General features: G+C 34.2%; 1 protein-coding gene and 1 long non-coding RNA gene across 2 annotated transcripts in view; one reads left to right on the top strand and one right to left on the bottom strand.

Moving 5' to 3' along the window:
- Positions 1-26,588, top strand: part of LOC141446000 (uncharacterized) — a 43,287-nt gene that overhangs the window by 6,000 nt on the left and 10,699 nt on the right. Inside the window, exon 2 of the mRNA XM_074112323.1 lies at positions 25,657-25,734. Coding sequence (XP_073968424.1) covers positions 25,657-25,734 — 78 coding nt within the window. The remainder of the gene's footprint in view (positions 1-25,656; positions 25,735-26,588) is intronic.
- LOC141451543 (uncharacterized) lies at positions 15,057-19,683 on the bottom strand. The gene is made up of 3 exons (XR_012456882.1): positions 19,382-19,683; positions 17,501-17,591; positions 15,057-16,685 (listed from the first exon to the last, which is right to left on the bottom strand). It is a non-coding gene; the product is annotated as an uncharacterized lncRNA (long non-coding RNA).

Below are 26,588 nucleotides of genomic sequence, written 5' to 3'. Positions count from 1 at the left end.
CTGTGTTTCATAGTACTACGGTGATGGGGTGTTAAAAAACATTAATTTGATGGTTGAAGTGTGTACGCCATCTATACGGTACGTACCAAACTATGATCGGAATAATAATGAGCCAGTTAAAATGATACCTTTACTTGAATTAATTTAATGAGTAAATAATAATTTTAAAAAAGTCTGCAATAAATTTATTGAACGTTTTAAATTGCAAAATAAAAGTTATACTTAGTTGATCTAGAAGGAATAATTCTAGTAATAATAACAAATTATTAGATGAAATAATTAATAAATTATTTATTGAAATAAATATCACGCCATAATTATTACTTCCCTTGTGATACTTAAAATAATAATAAAAGATATGTGAATAATATGGAAGGCATAATTACAAAAGTTGACCATTAGTTGTGCCCATTTAATTGGGAATTAAAGTTTTATCAAAAACCCTAAGATTAAGAACCTATGACCCGCGGGTCAGACAGTGATCCGCGCAAGCTTTTTCACTGACCCACACAATTGCTAGGCAACCATTTATTTGTTCACGCGGGTTGATTTAGATTTTCTAATTGTGGTGGATAATTTATATTCTATCTGTATTTTTTTTTACAATCACGCATTGACACAAAAGCAATTTAAATGCTATCTATAACCTTTAGTTTGATCATTATAGTTCTAAAACGCAAATAACGGCAAATGCTTTTGTGGTATTTGAAATAAAGCAAAAGTGTTTACAAAATATCAAATAAAATGTATAATTTTACTCATATTTTGTTTGTTAAAAAAAATCGGACAACCCAAAGCAAATAACCATATTCAGATAAAACACACTTTTGTAAGGTTTTGTTCAGTTATGTTTGTAAAAAGAGACTTCCATAGCCACTTGTTTCGTCCCGTTTTACCCGTTAAGCCAACTGAATTTTAAAGATGTTTTAGTTTTGAAAATATTCAGTTTAAAATGTTTAAACTTAACTCTTGAGCAAATGGGCATTAGTGACCCAAGAGCTAGTACTAAAAAAGAGAATGAATAAAATTTGACCCACGTCTCAAAAAGGTTCGCCATCCCTGCCCTAGACCCTACAGGAGAAATATACAAATATTTGCAACCGATTATCACTTGCAATTATTTAGTGGGATAGGAAAAAAAAAAAAAAAATTATCGCGTTTCATGGTTCGTTATCTATATTTATTTTTGTTTACTTTATTTTATTATCTGCGGATTCTCTTTATTTGCTAGATCTACGGTTGGAATTCAGGTGCGCAACGTTAGCCCAGAAATATACGGCCAGAAATACTCTTTAAAGAGGATATTTGCTGTTGACCATTTGGCAACAATATTGACCCAGTAAAACAGTGGTCTTCAACCTGGGTTTTGCGGAACCCTAGGGTTCCTTGGAACGGTGGCAGAAGTTCCGCAAGTGATCACTATTTAAGTAAAATGGAAATCATCTTTAGGTACAAGGAATTTTTCATGTAGGAACGGGGGTAGTGGACTGTCTTATTATGGTCTTGAAGCTCAATAAATGCGCAACTTTTTCTGAAATTATGTGACTCCATGATTCATTAATCATTGAAAAAATGCAGTTGAAAATTTTAACAAAAATCATCGAGAACGAATTTTTTAGACATTCAAGTAAAAATTTCATTGTTATAAGTAGGGAACGGATTCGTAAGTATTTACATATTTTTTTCTAGATAATTTACAGACGTTTTTCAACTAGAAGTATTCATACTGACACTCTTTAAGCCGTTTGAGCCTACTTTTATTTCACATATTTCCACATATTTGGATGTTATCGCATATTTATACATATTTGATTAAAATAAATAAATATTTCTACATATTTAATCAAAATATGTACATATTTTTCATTTTGGGCATATTTTCATAATTGGGAGGTGGTTGACAGGAACTGTGAACCACAGACTGTAGGGCTGTGAATCACAGTGGTTAAAAAAGTGTTCTTAAAAGCACCAAGTCGCATTAAAATGCTAAAAGATCTCAATCCAGACTTGTGCCTTCCACCAGAACCAATATTGGCAAGATGGGGTACTTGGCTGGAAGCAGCTCAGTATTACTATGAAAACTACAATAAAATCAAGAATGACCTTTCACATCTCGAAGACGAAGCAGTAGCGATAAATACAGCCAAGTCTTTATTCGAGAAACCTAATTTAAGGAACGACCTTGCTTGCATTCATTTTTTGACAATTGCGTATTTCTTGCACAAGCCATTACCCAACTTGAGTCCCAAAATGTTCGACTGACAGAAAACGTGTCCAACGTTAAAAAAGTCATCGAAAAGGTGGAAGGAATACCTGGGAGTAAGGGAGATCTGATCAGATCAAAACTGGTGGAAGTACTGAGCAAGAACAAAGGGTGGGAGACCATCTGCCAGATTTCTGATATTATCAGTGGAACAGAAGTCACCTCAGAACATCGTGTACCCTTTACAACCAACGAGATAACTTCTTTCAGCAAGGCATCTATAACATCTGTAGATGTTGAACGATCTTTTAGTCGTTACAAGTCCATCTTACGCCCAGATCGTCGTCACTTTACGTTCCAACATTTGAAATTTCATGTGGTTGCAAACAATTTCGAAGAGTGAAGTTTCAAAATTGAAAATTTAACACATCTTTTTATAAATAGTAAAAATGTTCTTTGTTGTATAAATCATTATAACATGTAAAAACAAATTATTGTGTTCCTAATAAATTATTATAAATTGTAAAAATATTCTTTTCTTGTATAACTTGCCCCCCCCAAAAAAAAATCCATTTTCATAAAAAAAAAATGTCCATTTTACTTAAATATTCCAGAAAATATTTTAAGAAAATCACATATTTTCCACATAATTGACGAAAATAAATGCATATTTTAATTAAATACGTATTTGGCATTTTTAAATACATAAAAATCCGTTCCTTAGTTATAAGAAAAGTTTTAAGGCTCTGGGTTAAGCAGATTTATAGGAAATTTAATGCTCTTTCATTTGGAATAAGCAGTTTTGTTGTAGGATAAAGGATAGAAAAGTTACGGCCGTTTTTATGGTGAAAAACGCGAGTATGGTCGGAAAAGTTAAAAATGCAAATATCTTGGACACTATTGAGAATCAGGCCAAAGTGAAGAGAATATTTTTTGTTGCATTTGAGCTGCTGGATCACCTCCCGTATTTTCGACCACTCCTCCGCATACACCCTGTATTTTTGGATAAAATTAAATCTTGAAATTCGGTAAAAGTCACGTGCTTCAAATACACCAATCAAGACGCATTAATTATAAAATTTAAAAGTTAATTATTCATAAAATGTATACTAGAAAGTAAAACCTGATTGGCTACCTCCACTATTCATTGTCTTATTAAGATGTTTGTATTAAGATTGAATAAAAATTCAAGAATAATTTTACGAATTTTGGTAGAACAAAGCTTAGATAAATTATGATTTTGGGGAATATTGAGGTGCGGTCATAAAGTCAAACACAAATATTGTTTCTTCATACCAACGTTTTGGTAAATGTATTAGCTTCTTCAGGGTATTGTAAAAAATTTGCGGAGTTTAACGGTAGGCTATATTCCAGGGCTGGATTTGGATGAAAAGAGGCCCTAGGATATTCCACTTATGAGGCCCTTTCACCTCCCATTTTTAAGTTTGTAAATTACATGAGAGATAATAAAATACATCACTAGTGTGGATACATCACTAAAACACTGTTTTAGTGTTCACTGTTTTTAGAATAGTCTAATTTTAATTTTGCTAACAATTTGAATGTAGGCCCCTCTTGATCTTGAGGCTCTAGGCTGAAGCCTAGTTAGCCTATAGGAAAATCCGGCCCTGGCTATATCATCATAACTATTCCACAGTACAACAGTTACGTATACAAACTTTCTGTTTTTTAATTAATGACGCATTCCAACATATTCGGCCCAGTTTTCTGATAGATAAACTTCTTCTACTTTATGATAGATCTAGTCATAATTCTTAGCTAGAAATAACTAAAATCCCCACCTCTATATCTTGTAGTGTTCATATTTTAATGCCCAAAAAGCTTTAGATTAGAGCAGCATGTTCACGCATTATTACTTCCCTTTCCAGCCTAATAGATAGTAGTTAAATTTAAAACAAATTAACAATACATCAGTTACGGATGCTACTGTAACTATTTCAGTAGTAAATAACTATAAAATCATAAACTACTGTAAAAAAATTTTTTATACAAGTCTAATAAAAAAGGAAAAATGCTTTACAAATAAATAATATCAATTAAAAACAAGTTAAATATAATAAAATAAGAAAAGTCAAGTCATGAACTTGCAGTTATTTGAAACTGTATTAATCGTTTTTATGATATTTTATAAGAAAGTATAGATGTATATATATTAAATGCAATTTTATCGCATTAACTTCACCGGGCTAGCAAGGGAAAAAAAGGGATTTCTACCACGTCATTGGTTGACTTTGCAAGTCGAACAAATTAAATGAAATGGATCATTTAAATTCAGAAATTAATAATACAATGAAATTTATTACGTACCTATACTTCAGTTAAAAACTAATAAAAATATTTAGCCAATAATTTTGTGCAATAAATTATGTTAAAAATTGTAATTAGTTCTAAGTATGCTTCTGCATTAAGACTGCAGAATGTTTTCTGCCTGTTCATTCTTGCAAAGGACTTAGTGCATGTATAAACTTGTACCGTTTACAAGCTAATCTTTAACCATTTGGAAACAAGATTTTGAAAATTGGAAAAAGAATAGGATATTGGATTTTGTTCATAAACTTTGAAGCTAGTTTTTTGGAGAGACTTATATTCAACGTTATGTATTACAATATGCCGCTTTTATAAGAGATAGGTAATAAAATTTATAAGTGTTTTATTTTTGTACTTCATATTTTTAAGATACGAGGGTGGTTTGAAAAGTGCGTGCAAAGTCAGAGAGATAGCACTACTGGCGCGTATCGAGGTTATGTTTAGTTAGTAGCATCTCTTGGAAGAACACACACCAAGTTTCAGCCAGATCGGTTTATTTCTTTGTGTTTGGCATTCGTTTGAATCGAGGAAGTCGAGTGATTTTCAAAAAAATGGACGAAAAAGAATTTCGTGTGTTGATTAAACACTACTTTATGATAAGGCAAAACGCCTCAGGAGACTAAAGAGAAGCTAGATAAACATTATGGTGACTCTGCACCTTCGATTAGAACAGTTTATAAGTGGTTTCAAAATTTTCGGAGTGGCCATATGGGCACAAGTGACGCTGAACGTTCTGGACGCCCTGTTGAGGTTACTACTCCAGAAATCATTGATCCATGATATGGTGATGGATGACAGAAGAGTGAAGGTGCGTGAGATTGCTAGTGCTGTGGGCATCTCGAATGAACGGGTACATAATATTATGCATCAACATTTGGACATGACAAAGCTATCCGCAAGATGGGTGCCGCGATTTCTCACGCTTGACCAAAAACGAAATCGTGTGAAGTGTTGCAAGGACGGTTTGCAGCTGTTCCAGAAGAATCCGCAGAACTTTAAGCGTCGTTTCGTCACTGTGGATGAAACATGGATACATCACTACACTCCTGAGACCAAAGAACAATCTAAACAATGGGTTACCAAGGGGGAATCTGCGCCAAAAAAAGGCGAAGTCCGTTCCTTCGGCCGGAAAGATTATGGCGACTGTCTTTTGGGATTCGCAAGGAATAATCCTCATCGACTATCTGGAAAAGGGTAAAACTATTACAGGTGCATATTATTCATCGTTATTGGACCGTTTGAAAACCGAGCTGCAAGAAAAACGCCCACGATTGGCCCACAAAAAAAGTCCTTTTCCATCACGACAACGCACCAGCTCTCACCTCAGCAGTTGTGGTCGCAAAATTAATGGAAATAGGGTCCCAACTCGTTTCACATCCCCCCTATTCTCCAGACTTGGCTCCCTCGGACTACTATTTGTTCCCCAATATGAAGAAATGGCTGGCGGAAAAAAGATTTTATTCAAACGAGGAGGTGATTGCAGAAACGAATGGCTATTTTTCAGACTTGGACAAATCCTATTATTCGGAAGAGATCAACAAACTAGAGCAGCGTTGGACGGAGTATAAGCCTAAAAGGAGACTATGTTGAAAAATAAAAAAAGTTTACCCCAAAAAATTAAGTAGTTTTTATTTTTGCACGGACTTTTCAAACGACCCTCGTAGGCAATTATTGCTTAAGTACAATACTAATTATTGATTATAAAACTTCTTTTAAAATACTCAATGAAAGGGACTATATTTAATTATAATTCAGTAATGAATTGTTATTACAAGTAGTTATTTTAAAACTCTCCGGTAGGACAGTTGTAAAGGGTTATTTGTTACTAACTGCGTGTAATTTGCTCTCTCTGTAAGACGAACTCAAAACTGAATGAAATTTCGTTTCTACTCCGTGTTATCAAATTTCCAACTCTTTTTCTATGTGTGTATATCGTTTATGAGATGAATGAGCATAAATCAGAAGAACAGATTTTAAATAAATTGCCTATTTATCACTATATTTGGAAGATGTATGTACATTTTATCAATATTTTTAGAAAGAAATTGTTACGAAAATGGCGAGCATAAGGGTCTGTGACATCTAATAAATTCTAAACAGTATTAATGAAACGTTAATGGAGTAAAATTACTTAAATATTGTTATAAAATTTAAACTCATAAGCTTTTTCGAACGTTACTAAAAGGCTGAAATTACAAGCTGATCTATGAATGAAATGCTGATTTTTGTACCTTTTGTCGTTTAATCAACCCCTTACACTTAACTTTCAAAAACTGTCAGTTTTTGTTGAGGAGATTAAAGAATAGGTACCAAAAAATATGCACACATCAACTACCTCCACAGGCCCTAGGTATAGTGTGTGGAGTGTTAAGGGAGTGTCAGCGTAAGTGTTGAAATATTGTTAGACTGGGGTACCCGCAGGGACGCCAAGCTCCCTGAAGAAGTGGCTAATTCCACTTCTCCTTACGGGGGGGAGGTGGTAGACCTTTAAAAGTATAACGGTTTTGTCCTACTATCCGGATAACGATATATACTTATATGAATGATCGATCTACAAATAAATAGTACATCAGAAGATCTAATGCACTTACGTGCGTAAGTAAGTACCTAGTATCTTACATCTATTCTTCATTAACATATTTACAACACATCATTGATGGAAGTGCTCTTCAGCTGTACAGCCTCTCGGTAGCAGTTCTGGATCTCCCTGACTTCATGTCATCTCGTCGCACTTTTTTACTAAAAACTGAAATCTAAGTTCAGTCTGAGTTTTTAATATTAATAACTTAGAAAATATTTTAGCCTTATTCAAAGCTTATATGGATATAAACAGAGATTAGGTCTTTTCCATCGCCATCAATTATTGGGCATTCCACTAATCAGTTAGACTGGAATACCACGTCGCCACAAAGTTTGCATTTCGCACGGCTATCTAAATTAAGTTTTCCATTACTATTCAGGCACACTAGAGCTTGACACCTAGAATTTGACTCTAAAGCTTTTTTTGTTCTTGTTCTAGGAGTAATGATCATCTTGCATATCTAAGGAACTGTACAGAATATTAAATCTAGAGTTCAAAACGTATTCAGTACCTTTGAACAATATTTTTCAGAAGCTGTTGAAATGTTTCCGTAAAAATAATGTCAAGAAAACATCTTCCGAGTCGGTTGGAATAACATCGGTCTTACTTAGTGGTGAGATAATTCACTAGAAATTCATGTAATGAAGTCTAAGTCTCATCACAGACTCCTCTTCCGGCAATCTCTTAAGCAATGGTTGGAGGAAACGGCGCTGCACGTGTTGTCAGTGCGGGAGCTCGTATGGCTGTTACTTCTCGGGGAGGAAAAACCAAGGCCTGTTACCCAGGAGCCGCTCTCCAGAATTAAGAGTCTGATTAAACGGACGGGTCTGGAGGGCTAGCTCTAGAGTGGGGGGGGGGCACAATATATCCAAAGGGGTCGCAGTGACGCAGGCCTTAAGGGCCGCCCTATTAGAACCTTATCTTATCTTGAGCTCTTGGTTCGTCAAATGAAAACTCAATGTTGAATAGTATCAAAATATAGTCCAGTTCTCTTATTGATCTCCTCACTTGTTTATAGCTTGTCGATAACCCCGTGCGGCGACTGAAGAAGCAACGCTAGCCCTAATTACCTTCTTAATCATTCATATATTGACAAATGTTTGAAATCTAGATCTCTCGAATAAAATTACCCAAACTAATAATACAAATCACATTATTGTAACAATTACACAACTAGTTTGGACCACTAATTAAAAAGTAAAAGTAAAATGCCTTGTAAAAACACAAATTTAACTCGTAGAATAACCTGTTAAATAAATATTAAAGAATGATGGAAGAAAAGAAGACAGAGCGGTTATCGAATATGTGTGACAGAGAGAAAGACAGATTGATGAAGGTAAAGGAGTGCGGTATTTTATGAGGTGCTTAATGCCTGTATGAACACATTCACTTACAGGTGTCTACCTGCCTAATTAACCTGTCAGACATTTCTTATTTCACATTTCCAGATTCCATTCACATAGTCTCTTTAAATTTATTTTTTTAATTCCATTTTTAATTCAACTAAATATTTATATAATTTGTATTTCTTCCTGGAAGATATTTAATAATTCGGATTTGGATATTTTAAACTTCTTTCTCCTGTTTCAGTAATTTTATACTAAATAACTTATATATACAGTCGAACCTCTCAATAACGGTCACTGGCGGGGGAAAGCAAAGTGGCCGCTATTTGGTGGTGATCGTTAGAAGGAGGTAGGCAAGTTTCATAATGAAAAAAATTGGGTTTTTTTCCAAAAATCTACATTAAAAATTGTTTATTATTAATAGATTTAAAAACTTGCATAATTGCATTATTATTTAGCTATATGATATGCATCAAATTTTTCTTAATTATCCAAAAAAATTATCGAAAAACTATATATTATTGACTTAATTAATAATTTTTATAACAATTTTTATAATAATCATCACATTTATTCATAACAATAATAATTTAAGGTAAAATTATCATCATACTATCATCTATTATTAGAAAAATAGAACAAACCTTTCGGTAAGTTGACGATGGCTAGATTTGGTTTTAGCAAAATCTTCCAACACATTTATTTTCTCTTCTAGAGTTAACCACTTTCGTTTGAGAGACATATCGGAAAAAAAATAATATTGTACGTACAAAGTAATATTGAAAAATGATTGAAATGGTACAAGATGTATGAGCTTATATAGGAAACTTTAGGAAAAACCAGAAAAAAAGAAAAACTTGAGAGGGGATAATTCTTTTTTTATCACCGCGTCAAACGAACTTTTAATAATAAGGTGGTCGTTGGTGGGAGGTGAAACATTTTTATTCCGTTCCCCAAAATCAATGTCCGCGGTCGCTATGTAGAGTGTCCGTTAGACGGAGATTCTTTTATATAGAAAGTGTGTAGAGGTAAAACGGGGAAATCCAAAAACTGTCCGTAAATGGAGGTGATCGCTAGTGAGAGTGTCCTTTATAAGAGGCTCGACTGTATATACGAGTATTTTACTTTCCTTAATCCTAGAAAACAGATGTTTTATGATCGTGACTAATTTTCAGGAGAGTTCTCGCCGGAAGTATCTCATGAGCACGTGTTAAGAAAGAGATTAGCTGACTGGTTAGCGTATACAGGATTCAAACGCGGAAAACCCATTAATCCAGATACTGGTCTTTAGATTTGTGTGAGAGTTTTATCTGAATAATCCAAAAAGTAAAAAATCGCAGACACTGCAAACTTGATATTTAAAGTTATTGTTTGTATGAACATTGTACATAGTGGTTGTTCTATTTTGAATTTTTTTTTTAACAAAAATGAATTGACTGAAAATGAGACTTTTATAAAGAAATTTTTCAGTTTCTTGAGATATTCTCAATGATAATGCTGAACGGATTTTTTTAAGGGGTTCCCAAAGGAACCATCGCTAAACATGCGTCTTTAAAATTCCAGGTACTGTTTTTAAACAGCATTGCTAGAATTCCAAAAATTTGCTGACCAATTGATACGCAAATTTTTTACAAAATAGAATTTTAAGTTCTATTCAAACGAAATGTGCTTGAAACAAATTGTATCCAACGAAATATTAATTTTAAACTTTCTATGAAGATTTTAGATTATCGAGCAACTGTTTGCATGGAATTTCGAACTGTTAAACTAAATAAATAAATAAAACACTTTTTTATTGGACCTAACAGATCTTAAAACTTGTATTGCCTGATTAAAATTCAGTACCGAAAAGCTGATAGGTCACTTAATTCCCCAGCTAGCCACTGATAACTAGAAAATAGCCAATACAATAAATAATTCATATTTCCAAAAGATACTGAACACAGTATCCCCCCACTCAGATAAAAAGTGAAAGAACCAATTGCAATAAAATCGATAACAAACTTTACGGTAATACTGCTACATTAACTTGCTTCATAATGGCGTAGAAGATCCCTTTGAAAGGCAAAGGAACTCGTCTCTGTTTCTTAAGGTTAAATTCCTTTGGTTCAAAAACTTTAAGCATTAAAACTCCGTATCAAATCATGGTGGGATGCTGCAAGAGGCAAGAACAATATCCTACTATCTTCTACTCATTATCGACCGTAGAGAATTACATTCGGATACAATACACATACTGTACATGTAGTATGAAGTAGGGGAATAGGTAGAGGAGCGCTGGGAATGGAAAAAAGACACCCTTATGCGATCTATGGCAAAGGTGAAGTTAATATTGTTTTCTTAAAAGTATAAAATCTTAAATAAATAAAAGAATAAAAAACTAAAGGAATAAAATGACAATATGGATGGAGGAGAGAGAGTAAGAGATCAAAGAAAGGTGAAAAGAGAGTATTGCCGAGCAATATAGGTAGCAGTGGGATGATATTTTGTAAGAAAGACAGTAAATAAGAGGTATATTGTAAAAGTCTTGGCAATTAGATGGCAATTAAAAGTGGTATCGGTTAGATTGGATAGGTTTATTACAGTAATTAGTAAGATTATTATGGCTTTTTTTTTTTTGCTTCTACTATTTTATTTATCATTTCTTCGTTTCATCCTTCTAAAGTATCTGTGTGCGTATGAGCGTAGCGTGCTCTACGGGGCAGAGATGTTCAAAAAGGAAGTGAAGAACTGCAAGAAAAAGAAGAGAAAGATGTTACATCCCACACTAGCCTTTAACACAAGTTACAAAACAAAAATGTAGCTTCTGTTAGAACGACGGCATTGCCACTAATGGTTTCCCTTTTAGAAAGAAAACACGTAAAAAAACTGGGATTACTATTTTTAGAATTAGAAAAATAAAACTAAATATCTTTGTACAATCTCTAAAGTTTGCTTGGAATATCGACTTTTTACTAAACGTTACCATAAGGGCAATGTGAAAATGCATTTATACAGGGTGAACTAGTATTGTCCATAGACCTACTGTGTGTAGTACATCTAAAGTGGAGTTCAATGACGTATTGGCCAACTTCATATTTTCCACCGTTCTTGAGTGACGTCAATTTAATTTTTTTTTTTCTAAAATCATTACTTTTTTCCAATAAAAATGTTATTACTCAGAAAGTTTTAGTCCGAATTCGATTCTGATGACACGTTTAGAAAGATAGATATATTTTCTAAAAATTGATACCATTTTGAAGCATAAATTATTCTCCAATCAGCCTCAATCTTCCTCCTGGATACTGGAAAAATAATAGTAATCGAAATTTTTAAGAAAACTCATTCGGCCCTTACGTGATCATTATCCAACCTAGGTGCTGGCACTTTTTATAAAAGTTTGCTTGTTTAATGGGCTTTCAAACGGTATATCATTTTCCAGGATTCCTTTATCTTCTTATGATGAATTACGTCTGTTTAAAGTGACGTCACTCAAAAACAGTGGAAAATATGAAGTTGGCCAATACGTCAATGAACTCCACTTCAGATTTACTACACACAGTAGGCCTATGGACAATTCTTACTGGTTCACCCTGTATATAAACTCTAATTTTAGGTTGATGCACTTTATCTAACGTGTTAAAAGAATTTTCTTCAATAATCGTTGATTCTTTCCTTTCGCAAAATCCTTCTTAGGCTAAAACGAATCATTTCCACTAGTTAGCCTAGAAGTTTCCGCAGCATTTCCAAGTTAATCGCATTTGCATCCCAGAAAACCAAAGGTCATGATCAATCCAGTAGAGCTGGATTTTTTTTTTGGTGGAGAGGCACTAGCTTCCAGCCATCTTTAATGTTGAACAGTTTCTAGCATTTAATAGGTGGATTCATTTTTATCCACGTTACAACTCTGGGCTTAAAATCCAGTTGAATTATTTTTTTTTAAAGCAATTCAATTATTGCTAAGAAATTTTGTTTTTGACTGCATTTAACCAATGCAACACTCTTCTTCTTGCACAAAGTTTTCTCATGCATAACTCCTTGATCTAAAGTGCACTATTTCTTCATATATGCTCACTTAGGGTGTCAAAAGAAGTACAAATGAATACTAATTCTCAGATTCCGTCCATTAGGACATATTTAAAGCACATGGATGGTAGCCGAGTGGTATAGGCTTGACCCGCAAAGCTAAGATGTATTGTTGGTTAGTAGGTTCGATTCTCCTGGTCTAGGCCTTGGATTTTATTTAATGGTTAATAAAAGAAATTTACAAGTAAAGTATGTTTGCTAGTCGCTTCCGTCCAGGACACCTAATTGGTAGTTGGACTTGAAGCCTGCCTTAAAAATAGCAAATTACTTTACTTTTTTTGGATGTTGGCCAGCATCTACACCATTGAACGCCAATCGAACGAATTGTACAATATTACGTTGAGTACCTCCTCATTGTTTTTTTCTGTGGTTTCGGTTTTGTTGGAGGCGATCATCATCTAGAGACGTTTAAATTAAGCCGCTGATTTCTGTTAATTATTGAGTTCACCAAATTTAGGTAAATTTCCAATAGTGGCCATAACAGTCCAAAATGATTTTTATATTATTTTACTTTACTTTTTTTATTCAATTCATTCAGGTTCATTTTAAAAACTCCATAAAATTAACTCCCTCTCGACAAAAACTTAAATATTCTATTTGTAGTTATTACCATTCTTTCGGGCTGCAAGAAGTTCAGGCTTTTCTAGTCTTAACGTCAGCCTCAGACGACTCCAAAGTCCACCTGAAATCTTGTAGGATGTTCTCCGAGTATGAAATATTTTGAGGAAGTGGAAAACATTGGTAATCCTTCAAGTTATTCTAGACGTGCTCCTGCGTTATTATCAAAGTTGTCTATTTCTTTCTCACCTTTGAGTGCGGCACAACGATTAGCCTGGCAAAGCTCTTCTAATAATCTTCTTACATCTAAAGGACATGCAAAGCAGATTAGCATTTTCGGTTCAGATATTTCCAGCATTTTTTTTTAGCCCGGCTGAAAATCTGTCTGAACTTTTATTTTACAGGGTCGAGAATAATTTCATCTTTCATTTTCTGCCAGAACTTTTAGAAAATAAGATAAAATTAAAAAAGAAGAAGAAAAATAAAATAAATTGACAATTTTATTATATTTATAAAAAAAACTAATCATATATCTATGTATTACATATAATTTTATTTAATTTTAAAAAGCAATAAATACGAAAACTATGAAGCAATAAATACTAAAATGCAATATTCATGTCAAGCACGTAGTTTGATTTTATGATGTGATATCTTGATAGCAAAAATACCAAACTTGTTATTTTTACTTAAAATTACACACAATATTTGCCAACAGTATTAATTTAAAAAGAGATTGTGGAAAGAAAATTTATTTTATAAGAATTTATATGAAAAAAAATAAATCGATTTAATGGAACTCAATTTTCAGTATCTCTTTGTGCTTCTTACTTCCGTTAGATGGCGTATTGAGATCTAGTCTTGTTTTGAGGTTTAACCGATATAAGATTGTATAAATTTTTGTTTTTTGTTCCATTTTAAAGATGTCTTGAAACATGTATTTCAGGTTGCTTTAAAGACTGATTTAATTTGGATTCTTTTCATCTATTTAGACCATAATTTACAATAAAGAACCAAGCTTCAAAGCAAACCGTGAGCTTACACTTAAATCATAGAAATGGTACAATGGAGAAAGTTTGCATCTGATTGAGATTGACTATTGGAAATGATTACTATTCGCTGGAGCTGACTCACCTTTTCCCTAATTGAGGGAACAGTGTACATTCCCTTCTAACACCAGGTTAAGGCTCCCTTAGAATCAAAAAGAGAATATAGAGGAGCCGGTAGCAGTGTAATTTCAAATTTCCGGAACTGACAGTTTAGGATGAGCACTTCCCTTAGGAGCTTTAGCCTTAAAACTGCATCCTAAAGGAAGAGTATACATATCTTATTCCACTACCCGATATTTCTGGGACAAACAAACGCGGTAAACCCAATCTAATGAGCTAAAGTTATTAATTAAAAGCTTGGAATTGAGTTAGTAAAGTACTGTAACGAGAGTGGAGCAACATTTAGCGGGATATCTTGCTCCCAAGCGCCTTATATTCCCATTCCTCCAGCTAAACATCTTCAGAGGTTCTGAGGCTAACTATGTTTGCTCACAGCATACATATGGAGATGTTAAATTGTGGATGACCTTGAAAAGGGACTGAGGGACATTTCTTCATATCGTCTCTGTTGTCCTGCTCACAGGAGTAGTTGTACGGGAGAAATCCAGAGGAGAGAGATACAAGGTTTTGCTAATTCCACAGTTCTTTAATTTAGTATTGGTGAACGTCGGTGATTTTTGTGATATTCAGATTCAAATTAAAGTTTATTGTAGAAGGATCTGTAGGGTTTTTTTTTTTCAAAATGTATTTGAAATGAATTCTGCCCAAAATTAATAAATAAGAAAGGATACAGAATGTAAAATAAATAAATAAAATCAACAACCAATAATTTTAAAATACCTATAAAAAGTTCATCACTTTTAATGTATAAAAATAAAAAATAAAATTACTAATTGTAAAAGTACAAAAAAACTAAGGAGGAACAATAATAAATGTTGCCCAGTATTATACTACGAAGCATGTCCTTGAACAATAAGACGACCAGACAGTCTCAAAAAGAATAAATAAAAGAAAGAAGTTAAAAAATAGAAAAACTGTAACAAGTACTTTGGTCTGTCGGATGTACGCAATAAAAAGTCTGAACTTTATAGGTTAGAAGGCGGAGTATTTGACGTGCCTTACCGAGCTTTCAAGTCAAGTGTATACGTACAACGGCCAGGTAATGTTCAAGCATTCAGCTTTCTAACCTTACCCAATCATTGTTCATTTGAATATAATTACTTTGTGTTTTATAATATTAAAAATAATGTAAGTTTTCTTATTAGTAACAGATAATATTGAGCAAGAATGTACAGTCAGAAATAAAAGTGTGTATTCACTTAAAAAAAGATAAATAAGGGCTAAATCCCTTACGCGATTTCTTGTACTACAATTTTCATAATTACATTTTTTTGTTTTAAACTTAGAATTCGGATTAAAAAGATAAATAATTTTTAAACCAATGCGATTAACCTAACACACGTTTCGTCCTCTTTAGATGAATCTCTTTGGCAATGACCATGGAAAATTAAGGAAAAGTTGGAATAAGACTTTCTGTAAAGTACTTTCAGTACCGGATTTTTAATTTTGTTAGATCTCCGGCGGGGCTCCTGCCCACCTGTCCTCTTCAACAGCAATCCTCTTCTTTGTACAGATCTAGAGCGCTACCTTGGGCTCTTTATAGACAAACGACTCACGTGAAACCCACACACTGGAATTAAAAGACAAGCAACGATAAAACGTGCAAAACTTCTTTACAGGCTACTTGGACGACGCTCCAAATGGCCCATTGAACTTAAACGTATAATATACAATACTATCCTCAAACCTATGTGGACTTACGGACTAGAGCTGTGGGGTTCAGCCAAAACTAACAAACATACGGACTGTATAGATGTATTTCTGATAGCTGACGCTTCTTTTTTCGTGACTAACCTCACTCTCCACAACATTCCCTTCATAGACCAAGACTAAATATCAAAAATTCTATACTGCTCTCTCCACTTGCTCCAATCTTCTCGTACAGTCTCTCGCCTCCTCTGACATCCCTAACAATCCTTCTCGCAGACTGAATCGTCGATAGCCCCAAGACCTCCTTGAGGTTTGAAGACCATCACCATCATAATCGGTTTCCTGTAGAGAGTAGCTGGGTAGTTTCTCTCCTCCAGTTCTTCACGCACCAATACATCTTATCCACCTTCTAATTTACTTATTATACATTTATACAGATTGTAAATTACTAAATAAATTTAAAAAAATATTTTTTTAGCTTTTTCCCAATCAATTGCAGGTCTCATAGCTGCACAAGATCTATATGGCACTTTTAAAGAGATCCTTGTGACTCTAACTCTACTTTAAAAATCTTGCATAATTAAAGTTAAGTGGAAAAATAATTCAACTAAATGTAATCATTCTTAAAACGTATTTCCTAATGTGCACGAAATGCTTCAAGATAATCGTTCGAAACATTTTCGAAGAAATCGCCTAAAAGTTGGAAAAACCTCGTCAGTAATGTGTCATTACCGTTCGTCTGGTATTATTGTCCAAAAGTAGGTTGTTGGATCCCAATGGTTGACCTGAAACAAATCTCAAATTTTTGTACTGTTTGCAAGTTTGGGTATTTTGAATTTTGTTGAGCATACTCTACTTAAATTCTTCTCTCTCTCTCTCTCTCTCAATTTGAGCATGATTAGGGCACAAGACATTTCCCTTCAAGGAATCAGAGTAAATGTAAATAATTAACTCTTCATTATCTTGCACACCATATTTCTACTTTAAACACCCTAATTCACTTTACTTCTTTTTATAACCCCAAAATTTAGGTCATATCCAAATCATGGGGACCTTCTTCAAGGGGCAAGAACAAGGCAAAGGGTCTGATATGATCATATAGTTTCACGAATTTGCGTAAGGCGCCACGGTAGCCGAGCGGTTAAGAAGCGAGACCTGCAAAGCTAATATGCATTGTGGTACTGGGTTCGATTCCCGGTCTTTAGGCCTTGGATTTTTATTTAATGGTTAAATGAGAATTAGTAAAGTACGTTTGCTAGTCGCCTCCGTCCACGACACCTAGTAAATGGTAGTTGGACGTTAAGCCCCGCCTGAAAAAATAGGCAATTACTGTACATTACTTTACTTTTTGATCAAGTAGTTCACACATAAACATTTAATTTAAGTTTTACAGAATTCTGAAACTTATTAATAATGCACTATTACGGAATCTTGTAAAATTTTAATTTTTAGATTTTGTTTTGAAGTGCATTGAAGATGATGCTATAATTCTCTCAGCTGACATTATCTAATAACCTTTAAGATGCCCAGCTGTAGTAATAATGTAATATACTATAATAAAAGTTCCATGTAACTTCGTAATAATCCAAAGTATACTTACAAACATTTTAAATTACTCATAAGTTACACTGAGTACCTCTGCAAAAGGCCGTTATTTTGTTACATTACACTACCTATTATTAAAGGTGCACCTGAAACAAAAACGTGCAGACAGTAAAAACCTTAAGAGTCAGGTTTTTTTTTTGTTTTTTTTTTAATTTTTCATTTTTTGCAAATAAATCTAATAATACCTGGAGAACGGCTTTACGGCGTACCTTTAATGATACAGTAGCTAAAGCCTGGTCGTAATAAGAAACAAGCGTATCAATTTACTTAACTTTAGTTTTAATTAATTTATATGGAAGAGTTTTTACAACTGTACAGTATTGCAAGCAAAAACTAAGATTGCTTATAATTGAAGAATGTGCACAGGGTGACCTGAAGGTCATCTTGCAGATGTTGACTTTATTTGAATGGGAAATGTGCACCGAGTGATAGAAGTCTGATCGTTAAACAAAGAGGATCAAGGCTTCCACTTTATAAAGCTGACGATATGTACGCTGTGGTTGCGAGGCCAACTGTGATTAATAAGAAAGAATATGGTGGCGAGAGTTGGAGTCAGCGGATATGATTGCGGGGGTAGCTGAGAATGCTCATAGTCGGATGAAGTGGGAAGTTGCGATTTTGAAGTGCAGGCAAGGGAATGGAAATGGATTTTAAAAAAAACATACAAAAACAGGAGCTTCTTTGCTTATCGAATGATAAGTAATGATGTTACTATTCATCAATAAATAATCAGAACAAAACAAAATTGCTTAGTAACCTCAGAATATCTCCACGATGTGGCTGGATGAGATTTGATTTAAGATAGAATAGAATAGATTAAGTTAGGGCGGCCTCAAGGCCTTCGCCACTGCGACCTCTTTGGATCTATTGTAGCTCCCCTCACTTTAAAGCTCACCCTCCAGACCTGTCCTTTTAATCAGACTCTTGATGATGGAGAGCGACTCTTGGGTAAAGCTCACAAGCCTTGGTTTTTTTTTCTCCCCGAGAAGTAACATCCTTAGCCATACGAGCCCCTCAAACACTGACACAACACGTGCAGTGCCGTTTCCTCTTCTTCCTGGCAGAACCTACAAAAAGGCTATCATCTGCGAGACCCATGTGTTTCCTGAGCCTGCAGTAGCCAGTTAATAAGCCTACAATTATCCTTATAGCCCCACGGCCTCGACGAATAGCCTCTAATAAACTCCTTCGCCTGTCTCTGCCCTACTCTGCACCGCTGTTATTGTCAGTAAGCTCAAGTTGAGAAACGGCAGCTCATACTTTACTATATTAACCCTTTTCCAACAGTAGCTAAACTCGAAACTCGTAGTGGAGATCACTAAATAGTCCGCACAAGTGACCACTGCACCAAACCTGCCTCGAACTGTAAAATAAAATTAGCTTTGTCAGAGACGAGTGGGTTTAAAAAAAGCTCGATCAGTTTAATCAAAGGAAGCACTGTTCACGGTGCATACGATTTTTGGATTCAAGGACTACATATCACCAACACTCGGCTATTTCAAGCTGTTCGATTTCTCGTGCATTTTATTTAAAACTCGCAAGAGCATAGCTTCTTTTGATGCTATTTTAACTAATCAGACTGCAACTTCTCGTTTTTTATGAATGCGATTTACCAATTTTGGAAGCTTCATGCCTGAAAGATGTATTTTAGAAACTCTTAACACTACGAACATTTTGAAGAGTTCAGGAAGTTTTAAAAAGTCCAAGATTGCGGATATGTGATTGAAAAAGAATGCAATCGAACATGAGCTACTTCTGATGACGCCTTTCATGAAGCTTGATAAAAGATGAACTTCTTGAAGGCCATTTCTCTTAGAACGATCCAAGAATCTTGGAGAAAGAACAGGCTTTTACGAGTATATATAAATAAAGTTACCTTTGCTAAGGACGTAATCTTTGCCATTTATCATCTTTAGAAAAGACTTGTGAAGAGTTCTTCTTCTATTTGAAGTACGTTGATGAATGCTAAAAGGTTGTATTGCAAGCACAGAGGTAAAAAAAAGTAAACAAACAGTTTGACAGGTTGAAAAAGCATCAAACTCCGAAAGTTAGTAGGGAAGAAAACTATTGCATTTAATTTATACGCGATACATTTAGAATATACATAAAAGTTCGTAAATTTAGAAAGGACAAATTCTTAACCTATAAGTAGACAGAAGGAACACATCAACCACAACAAATAACCTCTGCGGTTGAGAAATACTGAAACGTAAAATACTCATTTATACTATCTACTCATAATTTGATCAGATAAGTATGATGATGTCAATTTAAATTGATTAAACATTACCATTTTTAATTTTTAATCTTGGAATGATAACCTAACTGATCTTTTACAATTTTTACAAGAGATTGGCAACATTTACGAGTAATCAAGACATCATAGTCACGTATGGGAATACACACACCTGTTCATCAGCAAAAAATTACAACATGGGCTGTTAGATTTTAATGTAAAACTAAAAGTTTTTCATTGTTGAGCGTGAAATTGTTGCAGATTCCAACTTTTGGACAGTTGTTGCTGGAATATTGTCGCACACAACTGGTGAAACTTCGAATCCGAAATAACTTCCTGTTATTCCATTTTTCTTCTTTTTGGAAAATGATTAGAATTTTTTTTTATAAACGTTAATGTGGTGTTTATTTTTTTATTCAAAATATTTTGTCAAGAAAATTTAAGGGCGGAATTCCTCGTAATAAATCAATTCACTTGTTTTTAAGTACTGTGCCTTCATATAGGATTAAATACCGACATTTCACTAATATTACTACAATTGATTTATTTTTATTTTAAACGGATAAAATCTCAGGTAATTACAGCCTAAATATTGTTCTGAAACTACAGAATCAATCGATCCACTGCATCAGAGAAATCCCTACGTATAAAAGCTATTGTTCGAAGACGCAACAATGATGAGAATCGACTTAAAGATCATATAATCCGATTAGAAGAGCCATTTTTAGTTGTTTTTTTTCGCTATAAAATATCTGGGCAATAGATCATCGGATATAAAATGATTCTTAACCAATTGACTCATTTGTGGACTCACCTTTATCTCTGGCGCTAGTTTTTTTATAACAACGCACTCAAATTGTGTTTTTCAATGGACTCATAATGTACAACAAAGAAATACCAGCATTTACTGAAGAATTCAATAAAAACAAATCTGATTTAATTAGATAATCTTATAGCTGAACATCCTATGATATTTAATTACCTATAAAATCGCAGCTACTTCCATATAATATAAAAACCGCATTGTAACATGACATTTTTAGTAATAAAAGTTTTATTATGGGTAGGTACAATTAATATTCTGTCTAATTTTCATTAGAATTGTTAAAAAATTAAATAACTTAGCAATTGATTAAGTTCATGCACTAAATATATCGATTTCATTAAGCTCTGCTCTTGAATCCTTCATTTATTGATGGCAGTTGCTTCTTGGACAGTTTTGATTTCAAAGTTCTGACGTCATTATGAATTTATTTGTACACTTTATTGCTTTATTTTCTATTAATTTTTTCTGAGCTAATCTTACTAATTAAATACAGATTTAACAAATACAGTACAACCTCGATTAACCGGCCCTCGGTTAACCGGGATTTAGATTAACCGAGATCATGTTAAGTCATCACAAGAACACCTGGATCGGCGCCGAAACAAAAGTTAATTTTCGGTGGCGACAGGAAAATTTTTTTTTTTTCCGATGTAACATAATTGTAGGCGTGACAGCAACTCTTTTATACCTGATTTTCCTTGAATGGTCATTATGTATGTATGTAAAAAAATCTCGCTCGTCTCAGCCAATCGATGGAAGGAGATGAAAACGTGAATCGAGAAGGCATTTTAGAGTAGTTCGATTGTGATAGAGATGCTCCACAGTTTGCATGCCTTAGTCCTGAAGAAATCGTCCAGAACATCCGTGAAGACGAACCGGAAGAAGGAAATGAAATCGACGAAGAAGAGAATGATCATCCCAGGAATATCCCTGGATGCAGCACCGAATTCAGTTGCTGAATTGATTGAATTTTTTTCACGATAAGAACATTCTAACCAGTGACAAAGTTGTGCTTTTTAAATTGCGTACACTCATCAGAGGGTGGTCGTTTGATAAACAAAAAAAAGCAAACAACACTTGAAAAGTATTTTTCAAAAAGTTGAACGGCAAAAAAATGAAAAATTTTTGAAAAACGAAAGAAAAGAGAGAAAAAAATTTAAAAAAAGGATTGCCGTCTAAGATAGGAGTCGATCTCTGGGATGAAACAGTAATGTATTACTATATAATACTGTGTATTCGGTTTAACCGGGATTTCAGTTTTCCGGGGTGGGTATAGCCGGAGTTCAGCCCGGTTAATCGAGGTTGTACTGTAGTGTGAATGTGATTTACTTATTGTGGGTGGTTAGTCTTACTAAAAATAAACCAAATTTAATATTTGGTCTATACGCCATCTTGGGAATCAGAAAATCAGATTTTGGACATAAGCAGTCAACTGGATGTGTCATTTTATTGAATAAGAGGGTCACATAAACGGAAATAGGTTTTGAGTTTATAAAATGGACTGAGTTTGCAAGAGTATCTGCGCCTTAAAAAGGGAGAATTGCAGAAAAATCAGGATTTATTTTGAGTGTGTACCTCCTTGGGGTATGATTGGAAATGTCCGTAGGTATATCACTTTTGTCATTTTTTTCCTTCTAGAAAAATTCGTGCGATCAGGGATCTTGTGGAAGTGAGCACTTAAACTGTTCTCAGTTCCTGTCAATGTATAATATTTATTTTCAAATTTTAACTCCAATTCCAGATGCAATTATGTCAACTCTCGGGAGTGCCATCGTACTAAGCTACCCCTCTTCAGTATTCAGTAATTTAACACCACTGAACTTGATTGATTCACTGACTCATCGGATTGAATGTTTTTTTCCGTCAGAAAACAATGATTTATCAGGAATCTGGAGAAGATGAGATGTTACAATTTCTTCTATGCTAGAATTCGAAATTTTGATATTTTATTATCATGCACATGAACAATTTTAAAACCAACTCACTTCTTTGCCTCACATATTCTAAGTTACAAGCAAAATTCATAAACTGAAATTGCAATCAAAAGAATTTTAACTGTTTTTTCTGATTAAAAAAGAAATAAATAATTTAAAAAAAATAAGCATTTAGAAAAGTCTTTATAAAATTAAGCGATTTTATTAAGGTACTAGGACCAACGGGTATAATAACGATGCAAACGTTATCTAATCATAGTGAATCTAAAAAAAAAAAAAAAATTATAACAAGTGGTGAGGGCCCCCACTTCTCTAAAAAGAGTTGATACGGTCACACCCAACACCCCGGCCGTTGCCGCCTTTGTCCAATAGTAGCGCGCATCATCTGTCTCGCCTCCATTTTTAATAGGCTTGCCCCAGATAATGCATCAGCATGAGCTAGTGACATCTGCTAGCAGTAAACCAGTTTTTATTTAAAGCACGTTAGCGTCTTCATCTTCACAGAAATCTGTCATGAGCACTCTCATGGTCTTCACTTGAGCTGCAGTTTACACTTTGAATTTTCCTTCAAACGTAGAATTAGGCTACTGAAAAGATCAATCGTCTGATATTAATTATTCTCAAATTTTACCAGTAATATAAGTGTGATGATTACAGTCTTTCCTAATCTCCATTAAAACCAGTGCTTACCGAAGAATAATTTTTAGCCGAAATGATCCTCTAACTCACGGACAAAGCAGCTAAAGAAAATTCGAGGTAGCGTCTCGTATTCTTTATTCTTTTTTCTAATTTTCTTTGATAATGCTTTAATGGACAGTTTCTGAATACCTACTAATTGTTACATACCCTGTTACATTATGGTACCCAATCATAAATCGAAATATTACTTAACGATAAAAGTGCTGGGATTGAACAAAATGTCCAATTATATTGGATGATAAACCCTTTTCTCTAAAAGTCCACACTCAGGCAATGTATTTGTACCAAATTACCTACACTAAGTAATCTAGTTCTTGATATTTTAGAGAGGTCATAATCGATTAACCGAGCTGATAACAATGAGTTACATCGATAAATTATCAACACAACAACCTTACACTCATCTTCCAGAATAAAATTTTCTTTTTACATTCGGCCGCATTCGGTCAGAGCCGCTTTTACTTGTTCTAGCAGCTGGCAAAAAGTCGATTTTGTTTAAGGGTTAATTGTGGATTCATGTCAAGGTTGTACAATCAAAAGATTATGTGTTACACTATTTCTTCCAGACAACGCCAAGACAACGGTCACATTTCTTGTCTACCCAACCATCCAATGAGGCGTTTAAAGATCTCTTTTACTCCCTAACTTCCAGCCTATCCTAGAGAGTTCCTAGCGCTGGCTGCTAACTCACATCACGTGTTCTAGTTGCGGCTCTGAGTTTGGCTCAGTACTTCTGACTATTACTTATATTATTAATGTTTACAAATCAATAAATAATAAGTTTGTTAAAAAAAAAATGATATAATTTTCATAAAAATGGAGTTTGTTTAATGGTGGATCACATTTACGCCATTTTTCTTTTTTAAAATCATTTTTGGGGAGAATTTAAGCCCATCTAGGTAAACTAAGCAAAATTGACCAAGTCAGTTAAGGGTTAATACAACAGGAAGAACGTCCAACTATTTCTCACCAGCGCGCTTTCTTTTTAAAGACCGGAAACTATCTAAGCCAACTTAGGGCTTATTAGCAAAACCGATGCGCAGATTGTGCCAGGAAGAGGTGGAGACGGCCTCTCACTTGCTATTTGATTGCGTTGCTGCGCTACGATATCTTTGGAACTCTGAGGCCAAAGGAGATAGTACCGCAAAAGGAACTGATAGGGAAAGCCCTCAACCTTTCAACCTTTTTAATAGGGAAGGTTTCCTGTACTAGATCCAAAAGAGGAAGGCACAATAAGCCTCTTGTGGCTGCGGTGCCGTGGGGCGTAGGTCCCGTCCCGCTGTTAAAACCTTAAATCTTAATATAAGCCAACTTCATCGAATCGCTGGATTCATTGTTTCCAAAAATTAGATATAACAGTTGTACCCGTTCATCTTAGAGCGATAATAATTTTTAGACGATCTTAATTTCCGTAAATTAAAATTAAGTTAGCTAACGGTTAATTTATCCTAAGTAATAATACTTGTGATTGTAAATAAGTACAATTAATAAATTTCTTAGGTTTATAAGAGGATTCACACCGTGGGAACTGTCTTTATTACTCACACTTACAACTAACATAATTACATATATATTTTATATATATATATATATATATATATATATAGATACATATGTAGTTATAAGTGTAGGATGCTGTGTCTGGACCGGAAAAGCACTATTCGACCTCACTCAAGATCTTCTATACCATTGTCACTGAAGAGTTCGCCCACAAACTAGTATTTATATAGTTGCTATCTTATATTTCCTGTATAATGTAGTGTTTTTTAATCAATATCATTATAAAGGTCTCAGTTAAATATACATATATATATATACACTTTCTCTCCTTGTCTCATCTGTTTCTAACTGACCTCGTAACTATTGCAGCTGAGATTTCGAGGTTAAAATCTTTTTTTAAAATTTGCTGGATTAGCTTCATTAAAATCCATCAATCAATTCATTCCTTGATCTAAGTTTTACAGCTTTCTCAAGGCGAGTTCCCTTTGTACATCTTAATTTGCATCTTTTGACCAAATAAATAGAAAAGAATCGATAAAGAGAACTAAAACAAGTAAAATCAATGAATGATAATCAGGAAGTTAATGTATTTTACTAATTATAATATATACAGTTGATAGGAAGTAGTACGTATTTGCATTATACATATATGTATATACTAAACTCTAAAATCTGTATTTGAGATATGTTTTCTAATCGTTTAGCTTTTGAGATAGCATTAGTAATAGGATATCAGAGTAATGTACGGTTGTAAACATTTAGAAGTTTGAAGAAAATGGTTTAGATATTGTAGAGAGAAAAAGTCTTAAAAAAATGAGAAATTTGTTAATTAGAACTGAAAAGGAAAACATGAAAAAAGGAGCTATTCTCTACAGATTTAATTCTAATTAACTGTGTACTAACTATCTATTATTTTATCCCAAAGTTCAATTTATCACGTCACAATTTATTTTCAGATGAACCAGTTGTGTCGAGTGTGTGGTGAACCAGCGGCTGGCTTTCATTTCGGAGCATTCACCTGCGAGGGTTGTAAGGTAAATTTTATAAATATTTATTGTGTGTGTCTGAAGCGATATCGCAGGTCCTACAGGTAATCAGATTTGTTACCAGGTAACAGCCACAATCGTTAGGGTGAATTTGTCCGAATTTGGACTCTATGCAAGACGAATCAGGGATAATGTGGAATGACAGAAGAGGATTTGGGTCTAGAATCCATGAGGATCTATGATGATCCTTAAATTTCCATTGTGATGGCACTAAGCAAGGTGTGGAGAGCAAATAAGCGAGCCAAACACCCATTAGCAATCTACAGAGCCTCAAGAGAGTCTTCTTTGCTTAGCATAGGAGGCCTACAGCCAGGGGTGGTATGTTTTGCTTGCCATACGCTTCCCTTTATTGGAAGATTGGAGCGGATTTGCTACCGCCTTTCATCTCGGAGTATGTTCAATTAATGAATGGAGCTCTTAACGTTAGCATGACTAGGAAACAGTAGATAATAAGTGCATCATCCGTCTTCCAAGTAAGAAGAAGAATCAAACTACCGTAGCAGACTAGAAGTTTGCAAAAACTTCCGATATTTAACATCCTCTCAGCGGCCACCGACTTCAGCCATCAGGATTTAATTCCTTCAGAAAATTTACTGCGGTTGCCTACTTTATCTCTTAAGATTGGTGACGATGAATCATTTAAAATAAACTCACTGCTGAGACATTACTGGATGGAATATCTGAATACTTTTTTTAAGCAGAAACTAATCGTTCAAGAAACTTTCTTTCTTCCGGCAAGATTACCTTCCATTTTTAGCAAGACAATGCAATTGCGTTCCAAAACCTGATAGGTGCTTCAGATGTTTCAGACTACTAAACACTGCCTACTTTTTTGCCCTTAG

The sequence above is a fragment of the Rhodnius prolixus genome, unplaced genomic scaffold (genome assembly GCF_049639745.1).
Source record: "Rhodnius prolixus isolate KJV_2025 unplaced genomic scaffold, Rpr scaffold_1, whole genome shotgun sequence".
Lineage (NCBI taxonomy): Eukaryota > Metazoa > Arthropoda > Insecta > Hemiptera > Reduviidae > Rhodnius > Rhodnius prolixus.
This window is presented reverse-complemented; position numbering and strand designations above follow the sequence as displayed.